General features: G+C 34.8%; 1 protein-coding gene across 1 annotated transcript; it reads right to left on the reverse strand.

The window, feature by feature from the left end:
- Positions 1 to 339: 339 nt before the first annotated feature.
- LOC146136016 (uncharacterized) lies at positions 340 to 17,912 on the reverse strand. The gene is made up of 22 exons (XM_083395402.1): positions 17,777 to 17,912; positions 16,314 to 16,466; positions 14,557 to 14,696; positions 13,834 to 13,892; positions 13,643 to 13,739; positions 13,373 to 13,531; positions 12,581 to 12,702; positions 11,854 to 11,939; positions 9,908 to 10,047; positions 9,117 to 9,175; positions 8,419 to 8,515; positions 6,931 to 7,092; positions 5,805 to 5,920; positions 5,308 to 5,393; positions 3,466 to 3,627; positions 3,109 to 3,251; positions 2,814 to 2,872; positions 2,640 to 2,736; positions 2,407 to 2,565; positions 1,858 to 1,976; positions 1,560 to 1,641; positions 340 to 835 (listed from the first exon to the last, which is right to left on the reverse strand). Exons 1-22 carry the CDS (start codon positions 17,850 to 17,852, stop codon positions 830 to 832), a joined length of 2,379 nt encoding a protein of 792 aa, XP_083251528.1. The 5' UTR covers positions 17,853 to 17,912; the 3' UTR covers positions 340 to 829.
- Between the last annotated feature and the right edge of the window lie 1,069 nt (positions 17,913 to 18,981).

Raw genomic sequence — 18,981 nt, forward strand, 5'->3', positions numbered from 1 at the left:
CAAATCTACAGCAAATGTGTAGAACATTATTTTTTCATAGACTAATCTTACTTTTATAAATAGAATGGTAATAATTCGTCTCCAAAAGATAGTCCACTTATGGTTGTTCTGGACATGCAGCATATGTATATGATTGGCTACTAAGGATTCTCTGTATTAAACGGCAAATAATTTTGCAGGCAATTGACGCTGACCATGATATTCAACATGCTCACTATTTGTTTTTTCATTCCCCCTAATAAAGCCCTCTAGGAAGGCAGACTCCGAACTTCTAAGCAAAGTCGAACCTATACATACCACTCAACGTCATGTCTAAAAATTTATAAATTCCACGATGTATACTTTTTCTATGAAGCTCCGGAAAAATCGCTCTAAAACATATCAAAAGCAAACTAAAATAGAACAGCGGCAAATCAAAATATGTCTGAAAATAAATTTTCGGCTCATATCATTCCAATCTAATCTTTGGAGCTTTGGCAGCTACTTTAACAACCAAATTTTTTTGTTACATATTTATTTCGTACAAAAAGTGCGGGGTGGTACGTTTAGAATTGCATTTTTAACAGGCTTTCTTTAATTAACCGTTAAACCTAGTTTCCGTTTTCACCACAAACATTTTGTTGCATCATTAACTGATATATTTTGCTTCCATGATTCAAATCAAGTGACTCCATGACATTCGGTTCTCGTGTTTACAGCAAAAATCATAAAAGCAAAATGTGACAAAACTAATACAAGGATGGTTAGCGTCGTTAGCGAGGGCATATAAGGAAGCGTTGTTGATTGATTTGCTTTCAATTTATATACAATTCTAATTGTTTCTCTTCGTTTAATTCTGGAAAACAAATAAGCTATTTTAAGGAAATTAAAATAACTTTATTTCTATTTTTAAGGAAATTAGTCGAAACAAACACCACATAAGCTAAGACAAAGATGAAATGACTGGTAATTTATTTTTATTTTCAAATGTTGGTCTTGTTTAGTTGAACCTTAAGATGTTGTTTTGTGGTCGTATTCAACATAATTATTAGTATGTCTAAATAAATTTTAAATGAGGAAACCATGCTGTAAGTCTGTAGATCACTTTTAAGCCAGGAAGTTACTATGTTAATTGACTTGACTTGATTTAAGTATTTTGGTTAAAATGACGTGACTTGTGTTTTAAGACAAATGAATTGATGTGAATTAAGTCTTTTGGACAAACGGCTTACATTGAAATAATATAGTTTCATTTAACATTTTTTATAAAATTGAGTTATTTGTAACTTTTACACATAAAGAATTTACTTGCTATATGATTCATTTCTGTTACTTTCCAATTGAGATATTGCTCATACATAGGCGATTTCACCAATTTTAATAGTTTAACTTTGTATTTTTATGGCAAAGACTTGACTTGGAATTGACTTTGCTTTAATAAAATGCCTTGAGTGGGACTTGGACGAATTGAGGACTTAGACTCAGACTTGCCTGTTGTTTATTCAAAAATGCTTTAATTAGACCTAAAGCATTTCAAAATGATTGGTTTACAACACTGAAACTTTGTTTTAAATAGTTACCTCGTTCTTCATCAAAAGAATTTCCATCATTTTAGACATTATGAACTTGATTACTCTTTTGGACACTTCTTCACCATATATTCTGCAAAGAATAAAGTTTTGATTTACATTTCAAATATTTAAACAAATTAACGCATTTTGTTTTTTTCTTACAATGCGCGTAGTATCTTTTAAGTTAGTATTGAGTGTAATTAGGGTATACGCTACAAACAATGATGAGAATCTTTTAATAGAATTATTTAATTGCTGTAACGTTTTTATTGGTTTGATTTTATTTATTAAAGTGTACGATTCTCACTTTGACAAGAGAATGTATCCAAGAACACCTTGACCACTTTTGGATTGAACTGACGCTTTGTTTTCCAAATAATGGTTCCATAGATCAGGCGTCGACATAATTAGTTTGGGGCTCGTGTTCTGAAAACAAAACAATCGCTTTTTATGTAATAGTTTAAATTAAAATGATTGAAACCAACTTAAAACACCCCATATGAAGTAGGGCAAATTGGGTAACTACTCCAATGTCTGGCATTTTGGCATGATAATTAGATTACAGATCACAATTATTAAAATTATTATGTATCAGACACCAATTTTAAGGATCATATTAAAGCACAATCAACAGGGCCGAAAATATTAAAATATGTTTTAGAATGGAATAGGAGAAAATTTTATTAGACGAACCCAAATGGGTCGTAATAAAGGGAAATAAACTTATTTAGAAGATTTAACGAATAACGAAACAACTTTTATCAATTTCGGAAAGTATTGGCGGACTGAATGATTTGTTTTTTTCAAATAAAAAAACTATTGTTTAACTATTGTCCCAGTATTCGCATATACTTACACCAGTGAGAGGCATGAAAAAGTAGACTTCGCAAACTGATGATGGGCTGGCATCATACACTTGGGCGCCACCATATTGCAAGGTAGTGTTGCGCAAAGAAAGTAAACCATCAAAAGTACCAAACTTGCCCCTTCCATTAGCACCGAGATTTGACTCCACCTTTCAAAAACGCATCTTTCGTGTTTGGGCTAAATTTAGAAAGTTGTTTTGGACAAAATCCAATGTTTACTTACCTCTATAGAGTATGTTCCTGGCCCGGAATCAAAATCAATGACAAAAAATGCGGTGAACGGATGTATGGTGAAGGTTTCAAAAATGTATGATGCACCTCTGAAAATTATGTTTTTTTTCACATGTTTTAAAGGGCCAGCCGAGGCTGCTTTCAAAAAACCAAAAAAATTACTTACGTGTAACGTTTGTCGTAAACAGCCAGTTGACGTCTCGCATTCCTCACTTTAAAGTAAACCTGGAAATAAGTTTTATCGCGGAACGGTTATTTGTGCTCACTCTGCCTTTATTTGTTGTCAATTTGTCGAAAAATAATAAGGGTTAAGCAGAAATACCAAATATTAAACTGTTTTTTTAAATCCCCTCATCAATTTGAAGCAAATCAAAAAAATCAAAATACGCTTACAAATCTGAAACAATATTTTATAATAAAATGAATCAAACACATTGTTTCAGTAAGAACACAGAACTTACCTTATTCCCCACGTCAAACATATTCCCTCCCCCGTCGAAAATCGAAGTTCGTACACGTCCTGTCGGAAACTTGTACAAGTAGAAACTGAAGAGTTGTTGTGGCTTGAGATGGAACCACATCTTTAGAAAGCGCTCGAACAATTCTAAAGCAAAACAAATTAGGAATTCCCCATGTCAAATGTAGTTTAACTATTGCTATACACAGTGGGAAAACGATAACTGTGAAATAAACCGAATGACTTGATTTAATCTTATTTCCTTCAAAAAAATCTCAAGATTGGGGTTTCTGATTAACTGTCAATACTAGTCGTTCACCACCCAAATGTTTCGATTTACACGGATAAAATAAATGCATACCTTTAGCGACGCATTTAAAACCGCTCAATGGGCGACTTTGAGTTTCATTAGTGCTGGAAGTTTGCAGACAACGGCCGCTGGTGCAACTTCGGCTTCTTGTTTGAATCCCAGAGACGCGACAACTGATAGGACTGGCGGACCAAGATGTCCAAACACTCGGAACTGAATTGGATATAACATTTTACAGAAAAATCAACAGTCATTAAAGCAATGATTTTACTGCGCTTAAGTCAAGTCATTGGCTTGAGTCACTCACTGTCAATTTACCGCACTTCAAAATATTAATAGGTTAGTAATTCGAGTCTCACCTCTTCAAGTTTTTCTACTGGCTTTCTTAAGGTGTTTCAGTAAGCCTGTTTAAAGGCAAGATGGGTATTTTCCATATTTGTAAACGATATTTAAGGCTAACCAAGACAGCAATTGAAAGGATTAAATTAGCGCTTCTTAAATATATTTAATTGATAGAGGGCCAAACAAATCATTTTTGATCTATTCCTATACCAGTGTTTGCCAACCTTTTCTACACTAGCGCCCCCTTGGGCTCCATAATATTTCATATCGCCACCATTATCTTGCCTAACAGCAAAGTGCAATATTAATCGTTGTCTCGCATAATACTGTCTGCACTTTCGTTTCGATGAGCTGTCAGTCATATTTTAGGTTGTCTAACATAACATACTACAGCAATTTACGCGAGCATGTGTACAAATTAAAAAAAATTGCTGACCTATAAGTGCTTATACCTTAAAAAATTGATTTAGGTAACACAACATAAAATTTACATAGAAAAATAATTGCGGTTTAAACACACTAGTGCAAACTACCGCGCAAATAAAATGGCTGACGATTTAAGAAATTGTTTTATAATGCAATTCATTTCTGTCGTAGCCCAACATAAAGACTAATTCCTAATATACATATACATTATTTCACAGGGTTATGTCATGGCCAAACATTATTCAACTCTCTTCACCGAGATTTTTAATCCAGGGGACAGCAAACTTTTCCTAGTCGCGGGCCAAAACCAAGCTCAGAAAGGTCCTTGCGGGCCACACAAATTGTTAACTAAAAATTCTGTTATAAAATGTTAGAACAGTTGTAAATCAGGCGGGCCACTGATATTTTTTCGCACTAAAAAACGTGTTTAATTACATTTAAGGAGGCAATATAGTTTTGGCGTAAAGCGCAACAAAAAGAGCGTTTGATTGGTTTAAAATTCGAGTCGACACGTGGCCAACCATACTACTAGTGAAAAGTGTAATAAAACTACTTTGAGGAAACGCGATCAACTTAATAGTTAATCTAGTTGAGTGTTTGTTAACCATTTTAAGTCCGGGCGCACCTGGCGAGCGAAGCAAGCGCGTTTTTTTGATATACTGGCATTGCTTTTAAATTTCTTGCTAGTTTTTATTACTTTGTCGAAAAAAATGCTAAAAAATATATATGTGCAATAATTTTGAATATGTTTTCCGTTTGTCCGCGACGCACTTCCACGGCAGCCTTCCACGGCACAACGGTAAAGAAATCCAGATCTAACTAAAAGACAGTATCAAAACGTAAACAAACCGGACGCAGAAGGATCGCACTTTACAAACATTTTGCCGCTCATAAAACGGTGAAACGCAACAACAGCCAATAACCTTACATAAGAAAGTCAATTAGTACGCCTGAAGTAATTTACACATTAGCATGGACGCTCAGGTACACTGTGGGTTAAAGCCGGCTATCAAGGAAAAAAAGTAAGAAGCACTGGTTTATAATATCTATTGTAATCAAGTTATTAGCCTACACAAAGCCACGTATATAGCCTAAGCTATTTGCCAAAAACACGACCGACTTTACCTGAGTAATCAGCTCCGACAAGGATATGAATCATGGCAAACATCGCCTGATTAATGTCTCGTTTTGGTATTCTCCTACCGAATTGCCTACAAAGTTCATATATCGTTAGACGTTCTACCATCATTTCTCAATATAAGAAAACTTATTTAGAAAAACAGGTAACAAAAATGCACCAGCTTTGGGTTGATAACTTTGTTTAAATGTTTAATTAGGTACTTTTAAAAAACAGATAAACAAGGAGTAACAATACACTTTGTGTGATTTCATTAAATTTATCCAAAGAGAGAAAGTTAAATTGCGTTTTGTTTAGCCTGTAGATTGTATTTCACGAATACCGTTGCAGCATTTAGTTAGCAGGTTTCCCTACAATCTTATTACATACGTATCCCATTTCTCAACAAAAAATATTTTCTTAGGCAACTGCGCTAGCTTTTTATTATGTGCCTGCTGCGGACGTTTTGGAAACGGTAAACTTTATTTCAATTTGAGAAACTTACTTTGAAAGAAGAGTATATCCGAACACAGCCTTGCCGCCTCCCAAACGCACAAAAGCTCGATTTTCCATCTCAAGATTTCGTTTACGTGCCAATAAAGTAAGTTTACGATTTGAGTTCTAAAATAAGGTCGGAGTTTTACAAACCTTCAAAACCTCCTCGAAATGTGACGGTACAAAAAATATTCAGAAACTTTCGCAGTTGTGTACATTTTGAAACAAAGAACAATACAAATTGAAAGCACTTGAGTACACCATTTAAAACATTTTGTTTGGCTTAAAGTATGTAAATAATTACAACTTACATTTGATTATTTAATGCTTCATTGGTATAAGCACGGCAAGATTAAAGGTGAGTATTAAATAGCGCTTGTGACCCATAAAGCCTAATGACATGTTCGACTTAGATATTTTCATGATCTCTTTGTCGCCTCTTCGATAGATTTTTACTAGCCATAAGAGAAAGTTTTAGCTTATCTTGTGGGATTTTTGTTTCACTAGTCATTCAAAGCAAAGGCAATTCCAAGTCGAGTTGTTGATAACATAAAATTAATGCTAAACTATTAAATTTAATAAATTCATACTAGGTTTTGGCAACATATTTGAAAAGTAATTTTTTTAATAATAAAAGTAATTTCTTTAAGTGATTGCCGAAAGTCAAGCCATATGCCCAATGACTTAGGTGGAGTAATTTTTGTCCATTAGCGTGTGGTGAATCCATTCCTTCAGGTCAGTGGTTTCTGACTTTAGGGCTTACGATACCTTATATAAAATTCTTTGCGGCACCTTTGATGTCATTTCAGAAAGTGATTTACAGCGATGTTAAAGTAATTAAATTAAAACATCACGTGAACTGTACACAATGAAGAAATACATTTTTTAATTTGATGCAATCCAGTCGGACACAAAATATTCTGTCAGGAAGCTTCCCAATAGAGTAAAAAATAAAATCCACAAGAATTTATAATGTATGTCATTCAAATATAATATTAAAATATATATCTAATATAGGCCTACGTAGAAAAGACACACAGGCAGCCTTTAGCGTAATAAACAGTACCCCGGTTGGGAACTGCAATGACTTTCGTCAAAACTGTTTATAGGTGAACAGCAGCTATACAGATACGCACCGGTTCTAGAGGCAGGAAGAAGTAAACTTCACAAACTGTTGAAGCCCTGGAGGAAAAAGCTTGTGCGCCTCGATATTTCAGGGTGTAGTTGCGCAGGGAAACTGATCCCTCGAAAGTCTGAAACAAGCCGCCTTGTGCACCTGATGCTAGAGTTGAGTCCACCTGTAATTCATCAAAGCTGAAAGCAGGGGTTCCCAACCAGTGGGCCATGGCTCCCTCGGGGGCATTGAGAAAGATAGTTTGACCACATTTTGGGCAAAACTAAGCAATTCGTACCCTAAGACTAATGAAATTGTTATGTCATTGCTGTTGCCTTTTTCATCAACATAACGTTGTGAATGTTGGTTTTCAACATTGTTACTTCTGAAGACAAAGCAGCGTAGTGTCTTTGATATTCAATTTGGCATGCGACTGGCTCTTTCCACCACTTAAGCAGCAATTAGGACATTGTTAAAGCAAAAACAAGCAAAAACATACTATCGAGCAAAAACATGCTATCATGTTTATTGTGACAGCAAAATAATCTAGCAAAGCTAGCAATTCAGGTCAGACACATTAACCAGATCTTAAAAGATATATATATATTTCGCCAACTAAGGCATCGTCAGTATATCTGAATAAAAACAAACGCAACTGTATAAGACAGTATAAGAAAGCTAGCTTTACTAGCTGTTATATTGTTCAGTTTGTTGCCCAGCCACCGTTCCACATGTTAGACATTTGTGAGGATAGATGGCTTAACAAAATTAAAGCTAGAATCAATATTCAAAAAATGGTACTGCCCCAAATTAAGTAGTATTTGTCTAGTTCTTATCGTTTCCTTACGCCTCTACTCCATTTGTTTGCCTTGCCGTTTTTGTGCCGTTGTTTTGCGTTGCCGCGTTTCTCTCGACCCGTTCTTATTGTTTCTGTACAGGGGTTATACAACTTGGATGTCATTACTATTTAATAGCTTTTATATTTTAGTTATTTTACTTGTTTTATTTAATCTTTAATATTGCTGACTCTTTCTTATACTGTTGCGTTTTTTTATTCAGATATACTGACGATGCCTTAGTTGGCGATATATATATATATATCTTTTAAGATCTGGTTAATGTGTCTGACCTGAATTGCTAGCTTTGCTAGATTATTTTGCTGTTACTGATCAGGAATTAAGGTCGACATTTATCTTGCAAGGGTCAAGGTGATTTCCATTTTTAACATATTCAGTGCAACATGTTTATTGTGTGTTGCAATTATATCATTTTATCATTCTAACTACATGTTACTGTATAAACCAGTTTTTGTAATTAAAATGACGCTTCTTAATTTTTTCTAAAGGTTGAAATAAATTGGGGCGCCATTGATTTCTCAAAATTTCCAAAGGGGGCAATGGTGTAAAAAAAGGTTGGGAACCCCTGCTTTAAAGTAATCGATACGAATTAGGCAATGTTGAAAGTACTTCATGAAAATGGTAAAAATAAATTTACAAATGTGTTTACTCACCTCTATTTGGTACCTTCGGGGACCGGATTCATCTCCAAGAAAAAACATTGCTGTGAATGGATGTACTTTGAAGGTTGCGAATATATACGAAGGACCCCTGAGAATAGCAGTGTTAAAACTTTCACGAAGGCAATCTTGCTTATAAAATCAAAATTTACTGAAGTTGGTAAACTTCGCCAGCCTGCGTTACTTTTTTAGGCAGTCGTATTAAAAAAAATGAAAAAAGAAAAAGAAAACTTTTCAAGTAACAGTAGCAACTATTATTCATATATAAACCAATCATCATTCAGAAACCAGCAAATTTTACCTAAAACAAAAACGATGTTTAAAATTAACTTTAACAAGTCGGTTACAAGCAACACATGGTTGCTAAAATAGATTGCCTACGATGAGATTTTAATTCCTGAGTTTGACCTGTTTACGGCTATTACTTTATCGATTGAGCTAGTTATAGGTTAAGATGGATTAGAGCCAAAAAACAATCAGGAAATCTCTGCCTGCTGTAAGCGTAGTGCGACAGTTACATTTTATGAGCTGAAATCTCACCGCAGGCTAGCTTTTCTGGCGACCATTTTTTGCTTCTTTATAAATCCTTAACAGGTAAACCTGACGTTTATTCTAAAATGGTGATTTTTTTACCAAGAACCGACATTGTCAACTATCTACAAAATAGGTGACTTTTAGATATTCCCACCCACCTGTAAGTTTTGTTGTATACTGCAAGTTGTCGGGCCTCGGCACCAATTTTGAAGTAGACCTGGAATGCAGTAGTATAATGTTTAGTTGAAAGCTCACTTATAAGTCAGTACGTTTTGAAAGTTTAAGTTTATTTCAGTAATTTTATTTACATTGAGGCAACTTAAGCGCATTTATATGTGGTGATGATTAAATGCGCACTTGCCAATTCGGGATGTCAAAATGGCCTGATTTCGCTTGAGTCAGTTTTCTTTCAATTATGTAATACGTCCAGTTGACTGCGATATATAGTTTTGCAAAAGCGCAGCATTCATTTACTTGTGTTGCAATACGACGCATTGTGTTACGTGCGACTTCGTTTTATCAGTACATAGATAGAACACGGGATAGAAGATAGAACACGGGTGACATCTTAAACTATAGCTTTTGTAAAGCTTGTTTGCTATTTTAAAAAGATTTTGTTTATCTTTTAATTAATTTGTGAGTTTGAAAATTTAGGTTATTTCGTATTGATTGGCTCATCAACAGTGCTTTTTGGTTTTTTGTAAATTTTATTTCGAATGACAAGCTATATCCACGATTTCCAGTCAATGTTGAAATTTTCATTAAATATTTACTTCGTGCGAATGCACTGTTTACAAACTCTACATGATTATTCTGTACCGGTACTCGTTACGAAAAGTACGAAACGCATTTTTCCTTTTTTGTTGTTGAGTTTGGGCCACACGAGTTTTTATTTTTATTTTGTAAACCCAAAAATCTGCAAAGACTAAGCTAACTTAGCTGAACCCACCTTGTTCCCTTTATCGTACATGTGACCATCTTCCTCTGTCATTACGGTTCCCTCACGTGCGATGGGCAACGGGAAGTGGTAATAGTTTGCGACGTCCCTTGTGAGATTACACGCATTGAATCGAACGCGCTCAAGGATTTCTTTAAACATATGTTTACATTATCAACTTTAAACCCATTGAATATGGTAATTTTTCAAATCTGCTTTTGTGAAAAAAATGAATTCTGCGAATCATGTCTACGTTTCGAATGATAATCCGAAAATAAAAAAATACCGGTTTTTTAAATTCTTACAAGGTTAAAGTAATGCTATGAATAGCGAACTGATATATCGGTTTGTTCGCAATGGAACTATGTGACCTAGCTTTTTAAGTGTTTGTTTATCGTTGGTCAAAATTGAGGAACACAACATCGCGAATGCCAAAACACATGCTTCAGCAACTGAATAAATCGTCTTCAATATACAAAATTGCTCGTTGGTTCAAAATTTAGTCAATGTTATCTTCAGCACAAAGCAAACAAGAAAAACAAACTAACAGAGAAATACTATTTTTTTTGAAGATTTTTGTTTTTAACTAAAATCGCTATCCTTTATCGATTGTATAACTGATGCTGTATGAAGGCTCAACCCTTATCATGACATCGGTATTTCGCAAATCGTGTTTTAGCGATACATTTACTAAAATGTTTGTCGCTCTTGCTTTAGATTTTACACCAAAGTACGTGTTTATCGAACGATTCAAAAGGCACAATTTTATGTGTAATGTTGGTACCTCTGTATGAAGCATGTTCAGGGCCGGATTAACCAATAGGCTAAAAAGGCTTTAGCCTTAGGCCCTGGAAAACAAATCGTTTTATTTATGCTGCAAACCAGTTAAGAAGTATCTATGTTCTGTGTTATCACTTTTAAGGGGAACACACAAAAAAGCTCAAAAGCAGCAATAACAAATACAGCAAAATCTGTAAACCTATAGTATTAAGACCACAAATAAAACCGCAGATTACTGATTACTGCCCAGTACAGAAAAAGATCAAATTTGTCTGAATTAGACCTAAATCTGTCAAAATAAGTACATCGTGTTATTGACTAAATGGTTAAAATAACGCATGAAACTGTAGGAAGAGGGTGTGGGTCGATCGGCGCTGTGTGTTAGGTCTGGCATGGGCCGTTTTAGTGTCGACGTTCCGACGCCCTAGTTTGACCGGCGCCATTAGGGCGCCGCTGTTTTTGCATGGTCTTATTTCTGACGGGTTTTCTTATTTAGGCATTTGTCAGCTAATTTCATGACGATAATTTTCGCCTAATCTTTAAGTTTTCGTCAAACGCCGTTGGGTGAGCAACTAACTTGTAATGTATGGTGCAGAGATTTGCCAATTTCCTTAAAGAGTTTGCATACTGAATATTCCATCGTGAAACGCGCAACGCAAGGTATGCTACGGGGTTACTTAAGGTCAACTTTTAGGCCAATATTCAGCTAGCACAGAGTATTATGCACAGCGTATTTGACAGGTAATAGCAACGCTTTATTAAAATAAAAATCTAGGAATAATCAAGGTGCATTTATTAAACTTTTCTCTTCGTACATTTTGGGTTAAATTCTGTGGTATGTTGAAGGGTAAATTAAATTTCACGTTACTACCTCCAAATTCCATTTTACGACGCAAATAAAACCTGCGGATAAAAAAACGTCAAAAGTGACCCACTGGTCCAATTTCTCACAGACACTATGAGTGTATGACACTTAATTACATTTATTACATGTTTATATTATGTTTGTGTTATTTTGCAGTAAATAATTTCAATTTTTTTGTGTGTATATTTTTTGCAAAATTGGGCCCTTTCATGGTAAATAGCTTTAGGCGTACAGTACCCTTAATCCGGCCCTGAGCAGTTAGCATGTTGGAAAAAAGAGCCAAGCAATTGAACGAGAAGTCAAGTGATTTTACCTGATTTATCACCACTCAAAATAATATTCATCATTGTAAGCATTGTGGCCTTGATTTCGTCTTGTGGAAATTTTATGCCGACGGGTCTGCAAAATTTGTTTATGATTATAAAAAAGAGGATAAATATGGTTCATGTCTGTTACTCTTTAAGCATTATATTTTCAGTCGGTTACCCTATTTGTTGGGGCAACTGTTAGCGTTTACGTGGTCCGTTATAACATCAATGCGACACTCATGAACTTAGTAAACAATATCGTCGAACTTGGTAAACAATATTTTCAGGTATTGTGTGGTATTTTTCAACATATTTTAACGCTACATTGCAAATGTAAATACGTTTAAACAAAGTCCATTCTCGCGCGACCTGTTAAGTGCCCGGCGAGGGTTATAATAGCGTTAACACATCTAATTTCCCAAAGGTAAATCGCGCTTTACACAATCCTGGAAGTTATACTGTACATTACATTACTTCCAATCTACTATACTGTACCACACTCTTATGTTTTTTTAAAGTTTCTTCGCTGACCCGTTTGGTTGGCCGTAAAAGATTCATTTTAATAATACAGTTTCATAATATATTCTAAATTAGACAGAACTTAGCAGAACAATAACGCCAGAACTCATACTTATCTGTATAACTGTCAATAACGTTAAAAGTAATATTACATAAAACGTTATGGGTATACATGGGCAACTTAAAGATTAAGCAAAATACTTAAAATCTCACTTTGACAGAAGAATGTATCCAAGCACAGCAGCGCCACCTTGTGGCTCAACAAATGCTTCATTTTCCACATTCCACGTCCGTAAAATTGAATTTGATGACAAAATAAGTTCGAGAGTCGAATTCTGTTCAATAAATAAGAGTTGGTGGTTTTTGATTTGTAACATGGTCGCAAGCCCTATTTCCGTGTATATACAGTGTGACTTAAAAATCGCCTGAACCTCATCCTTAATTTAGGCTACCCTTGCGGTCATATGCGCTAAGTCATATGCTTTTCATCTTCAAAGTTGAAAAGAAAAAGCGGTTTCAATAAGCACGTCAATGTAGATAAAATAGAATCCTAAGAAAGAGTCAAACAATTCTAAACAAAGGATCTAAACTTATTATGTTTTCGTACGTACAAAGCTTATCTTCTATTAAAGCCAGGTCAAATTTTACTATGATTAAGTTCTATTTAAACATTGTCAAATGTTAAGGCTTAATAAATGTGGAGCCCAAAATTATAGTGATTTTTGTAGAAATTTATCGTGATTGGGGGTCGATCGTTTAGACCCAAATAATGGCAGCCAATTACACTCGGCTAATAATTGTCCCATTTTTGCATATATTTTAAGAGTCTTATATCATACTGTCAAAGCAAAATACACCCAAAAATAACGAGGTAAGTATTGTCTCACAAAAACAGTTGTTCCAATGCAATGATGGTTTTATTGTGCCCAAGGATTTTAATTAGTTTGAAAGTCTCACCCTGCAAAGAGCACATCCTTGAACTTCAATAGGCTCATATATACTTACTGGAGTCAGCGGCAATGAAAAGAAAACTCTGCAAAGTGTTCCATGTCTTGAGGAAAAAATTTGCAGGCCTCCATATTCCATCGTATAGTTTCGCCAAACAATGGATCCCCGGAAAGACGCGATGTCACTGGTTCCGTCAGTGGCAAAACCAGACAGTACCTTAAAAAGTAGAATTTTGCTGTCTTTAAATCTGAACAAAACATATTGCACAGGGGTAAATTAAAGGTGCAAAACTAACTCATATTTATCACGTTAATACATCGTACCGACCGTGATTGTGTAATTGTTAGGAATGGGACTGTCATCGATCAGAAATATTGCAGTGAAAGGATGTGTAGCGAAGGTTGTAAAGGAGTACGACGGACCACTAAAAAGCCATAATATCAGATGTTGCTTAATTATGCATTACGTTTAAGTTAATCGAGACGATTTGTCAATTTACAATACGCTTTATAACTCACGTGTATTTCCTGTTGTAAAAAGCCTTTTCATCACGCTCATTTCCAACTTTAAATACCACCTGAAACAATAAATTAATCAATGCGGTATTGGTTTCGACCAGTTTTAAACAAGTCATTCCTTGACAATTGTGGTATTGACGTTTTCACAAAAGAGAAAGTTCTAGTTATGTCTTTGACTGTGATGGTTAACTAGCGAGGTGCGATTAAATTGTAGGAAGGTGAGCAAGTCCATTTGCAAAGAACAAACAGTGAAATTTTACGTCGCTTATTCATAAAGATTAGATAAGAAAAGTCGAAAAGAAAAGTTAAGTTAGTTGGTGATGATACGTTGAGCAACCATTAGTCTTTTTCTGTTTTATTGCTTATATCATATACAAAAGTAAAATAACACATTTCATGAACATCCCTGTTAAAGGATTTCCTTACAAATATTATATTTATGGCTACAACCTAAACCATAGTATTAGGCCACCTTGTTTCAATTATACAATATACTCATCGATAGTTACACTTATTAAATACTATCTCCGAAAGTTTATATATATATAAAAAATGTTCTTGTAGGCTACATGAAAACTGACGCCTATGATACCAACTAAACTTTGAGTATAAATGCCAAATACACCGACTTGCAAACGTTAACTTTATATAATGCAGTTATAGAAGCCATCTAAGTTCGTTGTTGTGCTGCTGCTATGACGTAAATGCTTTGTCAGAACTTACGAAGTTTCGCCACTTGTTTTTGGTTGCAGAATGATCGTTAAAAGAGGTTAAATCCAAAGGAGGTGATAATAGGTAGCGGTAAAAGTCTTGAACGAGCCTTGGGAGGTAATGAGAATCAGATCGAAATCGATCAAAGATTTCTGCAAAAAAGTAGTTCCCATCTATAAAATACCGGATGCCTTCGACAAGGCTTACCGAAATTAGTCAGCCTAATCAGGATTATAGTGGAGACCAGGCTATAAAAATAACTAGCCTTAATTGGGCGCTAGTTTTTGTCAACCCTGCTTGCACTTTGATCCCGATGAGGCTGATTGATTTTGATAAGCCTATACCAAGGCATCCGCTGAACCACATACATGACGTGGGTGCGTTTATCGTCGGCTAGTAAGACTGCATAAGGCCATGTTCAAAGAATACACATTGCGTGCAAAATGGTAATTAAGAGCAGTAAGTCGAAAAAAATGTGCCAGTTCTGCCATTGAGTTTAATTGAAAATTATTTTCCTGAAAAGTGACAGAGATCAAGAGAAAATAATACCCGACAGAGCATTCGCGATTTAAAACGGTGTCTGGATGTCTATAACTCGGTCCCAAGTAAACATATGGTGCCAAGCAGTGTTGTAAACAAGTCATTTTGAAATAAATTAAGTCCCAGTCAAGTCATTCGTAAACTAATTTAAGTCCAAGTCAAGTCTTTTTGAAAAAATAGCAAGTCAAGTCCCAGTCCAAGTCATCGGTTGCCCAAGTCAAGTCCCAGTCAAGTCATAGTTATAGCAACTTCCAAACCAGCCCTTAAACAAAATAAAACTTTAATTTATGAAAACCAGCAAACTCTTCCGATTATGAGCAACTCAAGCAAAAAAATAACACAAAAGCAACATAACACAAGCAAATTCTTTTATGTGCAAAGATTGGGATAAATACCGCAATTTTATAAATAATTGCCTAATTAAAACAATTTATTTTAACCTAAGTCATTTTTCCAAATGATTTAAGTCAAGTCAAATCATTTGCCCAAAATACTTAAGGCAAGTCATTAAAAAAATGTGACTTAAGTCATTACAACACTGGTACCAATCAAACTTATTTAAATACGGCTTCATGCATCCGTAAATTGTACTTGAAAAATTATATAATTCTGAAAACAAATTTGAAAAAACAAATAAAAATAGCAAAATGTGGCTATTTCTAATTCTAATCTAATTTTTATTGGCTTTTGTGTTCTAATTCTAGTTCCAATCTAATTCGGTTTTACCCAAAAGCGTTACTTTGTCCTACGACATTTTTATTGTCTTAGTCGGAATAAAGAATTTAGATTAATATTTTTGACTCGGGATTACCTCTGGATACATTTTGCAATCTAAACACATATAGGTTAGGTCAAAAAATACCAATATGGAACAGCAATATTTGCCTTTCACATTCTTATAAGAAGGAATTGCCATTTAAAATAAATTGATTGTGTATAAATTAAATGTAATTCTAGTTCAAATGCCAATTTATTTTATGGTTTTCAAGAAAATTGTAATGTTATTGTAAAAGCTAAAAAAAATGTAGTTGTCCAAGTTTTCCTTCATGCCACGCGCAGCAAAAATTCACTTTTCGGTGACGATAACCCGGCAGCAATAGAACTTTTTGGTAGCACAAATGTGAAAAAAAATTGCATAGCACAACAAACTATCGAAGTCATAAATAAATGAAACCAAAAACAAACAGATTACAAAATTACTATACTGTAAAATTATACGCTATTCAAACCTGCCACCCAGAGGGTAATGTTGCAGGGACGAGTTTTCGTTTCTACTCTGTTTTCTGTTGGGCAGGTACCGCTGAAACAACTTCGGATACTTTTTTGCGATGGCTCATGGCAGCTACCCGGACAAGATGACCAGGGGCTCCAGTGGCTCCAACCTAAAGTCGAATTTGTTTATTTACACGCATTGAACGCGCTTTATAATTGTGTATTTTGTATAGCGATTGGCTGCATTTAGCGTTTTGCACAGACCCGCTTATCTACAGTGCAGCATATAGGCAAATCAATAGTGGTGTTATATAGCCTACGTTATTAAATCGCACTTATTTACAGCCAACTAAATCATGCATCTAATATTTGCGTAAAAATAGCAGTCGCGTGAAAATCGGAGATACCTCTGTCTAATAACCATCCTTCTTGTTCACGTTTAACCAAATCACGCAAATAATCATGAGTAAATATTGTAGTTCTGACAAAATCGGGAGAACGTCTTTGTTATAGCCATCGCACTTTTTTAAGATCAACCAAATCACGCAAATTAAATATTGTTTGGGCTCCCGTTCCAAACTCAGTTGATTTTCTCATGCAGAAACGAACTCCATTTCTGTCCGAGAAAATGGGATCGTAACTGACTTCAGATATCACGTGGTAGTATGGGTACTCGCTTGATATGAAAGTGGTATTGGCGCGGATCACTCTAAAGTTATGCGTTTCGGAAATAATCCACAGAATAAATTAACTTTGCAATTTTCAATTTTAACGATTGTGCTGCTTTGTTCAGATTTATTACGTCATTTGCTATCGCAATGAAAGGCCGTGATTTTGTCCCAAATCGGTAGTAAAAAGAAATTGTACATATAAGACATTCCGAATGCTAGATGTCATGAGACAAAAACCTCCAGATTTTGTCACATGATGGAACACAGACATTTGTTGCCTAATTCCTAATGCAAAGATTGAACGACGCACGTAAATAAATTTGACCTCGGGCGAATAAAAGTTATTTGTGGTCTTGACGTGTATCTGACCTTTTCTAGGTAATCTTTTCAAGTCTGAAATGCTGGCTGCTATATGTGGCGTATCTTGTTCAAGCTCTATTCATTTGTTTTGTTTGCCTATCACGTTTCAGTAAAAGCAGCATAATTTTTTGTATACAATTTACAAATAACTTGCCGGAGAACGTTAAAACAAAAAACTTGTTTTGGGAAATTTTTATTGGAATATTAAACCTATTTTTTCGAAAATACACACGGGAAAGTTGGAAATTATATGGTTTAAATAATTTATCTTAGTTTTGCGTAACGTGCTCAAACAAGTATTTATAAAAAAGCGTAATAATTTCGAACGTAAATCATACTTATAAATGTGCCTCGCGTTATATTAGTTTAATAACGATGACCTTGTATGCACTTCAAAAAAAACAACAAAAGTATTGTTTGGGTAATAGTTCTACATAAAAAATACGTACCTTTGTTGGATGTTCCATCAGTTACAGCAACACATAGCAGCAGAAAGAGCAAAAGAAATGAATCCTTTCCCAACATTGTGCCTCAAGTAAATGACTTAGGCAGAATACGTTCGTTGATATATCATATCGCCAGACGTATTTTCCATGGCGAAACAGTCCTTAGGCGTTTCCAACTATAGCGTGTAGGATTTACTTGGCAAAAGACAAAGTAGATTTTAATTTTAATGTGGCCGCTCTTATAGCTTTACCAATTCATGCCATATTATTTTAGTTTGAATTTTGAAGTGATTTGCACTTTTTGCTCAAATCACCCGAACTTCAGATTGGCAAAAATTATCGGCATGAGTACAAAACATCCATTAAGTAGGTTGAAAACCATTTTCCCTAAAATAAAAATTGTACTTAGAAATTAACTGTAGTAACATAAAAAACATACAACTTATGTAAGCAATTTTTTTTCTCCAAATACGTGTAATTTGGGGCTAGATCAAAATTAGTCTATGTCAACCGCAAACCACGTATAAACATCACCTCAACTGACTAAAATCTACCAAAGTGTATTATTGAGAAGGGGCTCTGCGATACGCTGTTATTTTAGATTTGTGTTACCGTTTTTGTGCTTGAAGTTGCCAAAATTGTGCTTCGTGCACAAAATCATAGAATTGCAGACGTTTCGGGAATTTAGTCTTAATAAATGTAAAGTGTTTATTTTAAAGGTTATGTCTAATAATTGTAAAAATCATTTACAGTTGTACAAAACATAGGCAGCCGTTGATATTACTCATCTTGTTACTACAAGCACTCATTCTGTTCTACATTACAATACCGGGTATAGTTTATTCTATTAAAGACCTTTTTTTACATGAAAGGTTTTCTGACATGAAAGATTTTCGACTTTGCTTTAAAGTTTTATTGACATATTTTATTGTTTAATGCGGTCAACATTATGTATATCTTGTCCCTGAATTTATACTTATCACGGAAAGGCCAAAATGCTGCGAAAATGCTTATGTTCAACCCCACATATTATTCATTTGGTGCTTGTGTTTGCCGTAGGTGTTTTAGGGCTCGCTTATACATTCTTCCAGAAATTGTCTTTTTTTTATTATTCTAGGGTGATATGGTAGGGGTCAAACATGTTCTGGCAAACTAATTTATGTTAAGGTCGCTGGAAAAGTTACCTCTTTAGCATTGTTTTTTTTTTT

The sequence above is a fragment of the Ascidiella aspersa genome, chromosome 8 (assembly GCF_963924565.1).
Source record: "Ascidiella aspersa chromosome 8, kaAscAspe10.2, whole genome shotgun sequence".
NCBI classification, from domain to species: Eukaryota; Metazoa; Chordata; class Ascidiacea; order Phlebobranchia; family Ascidiidae; genus Ascidiella; species Ascidiella aspersa.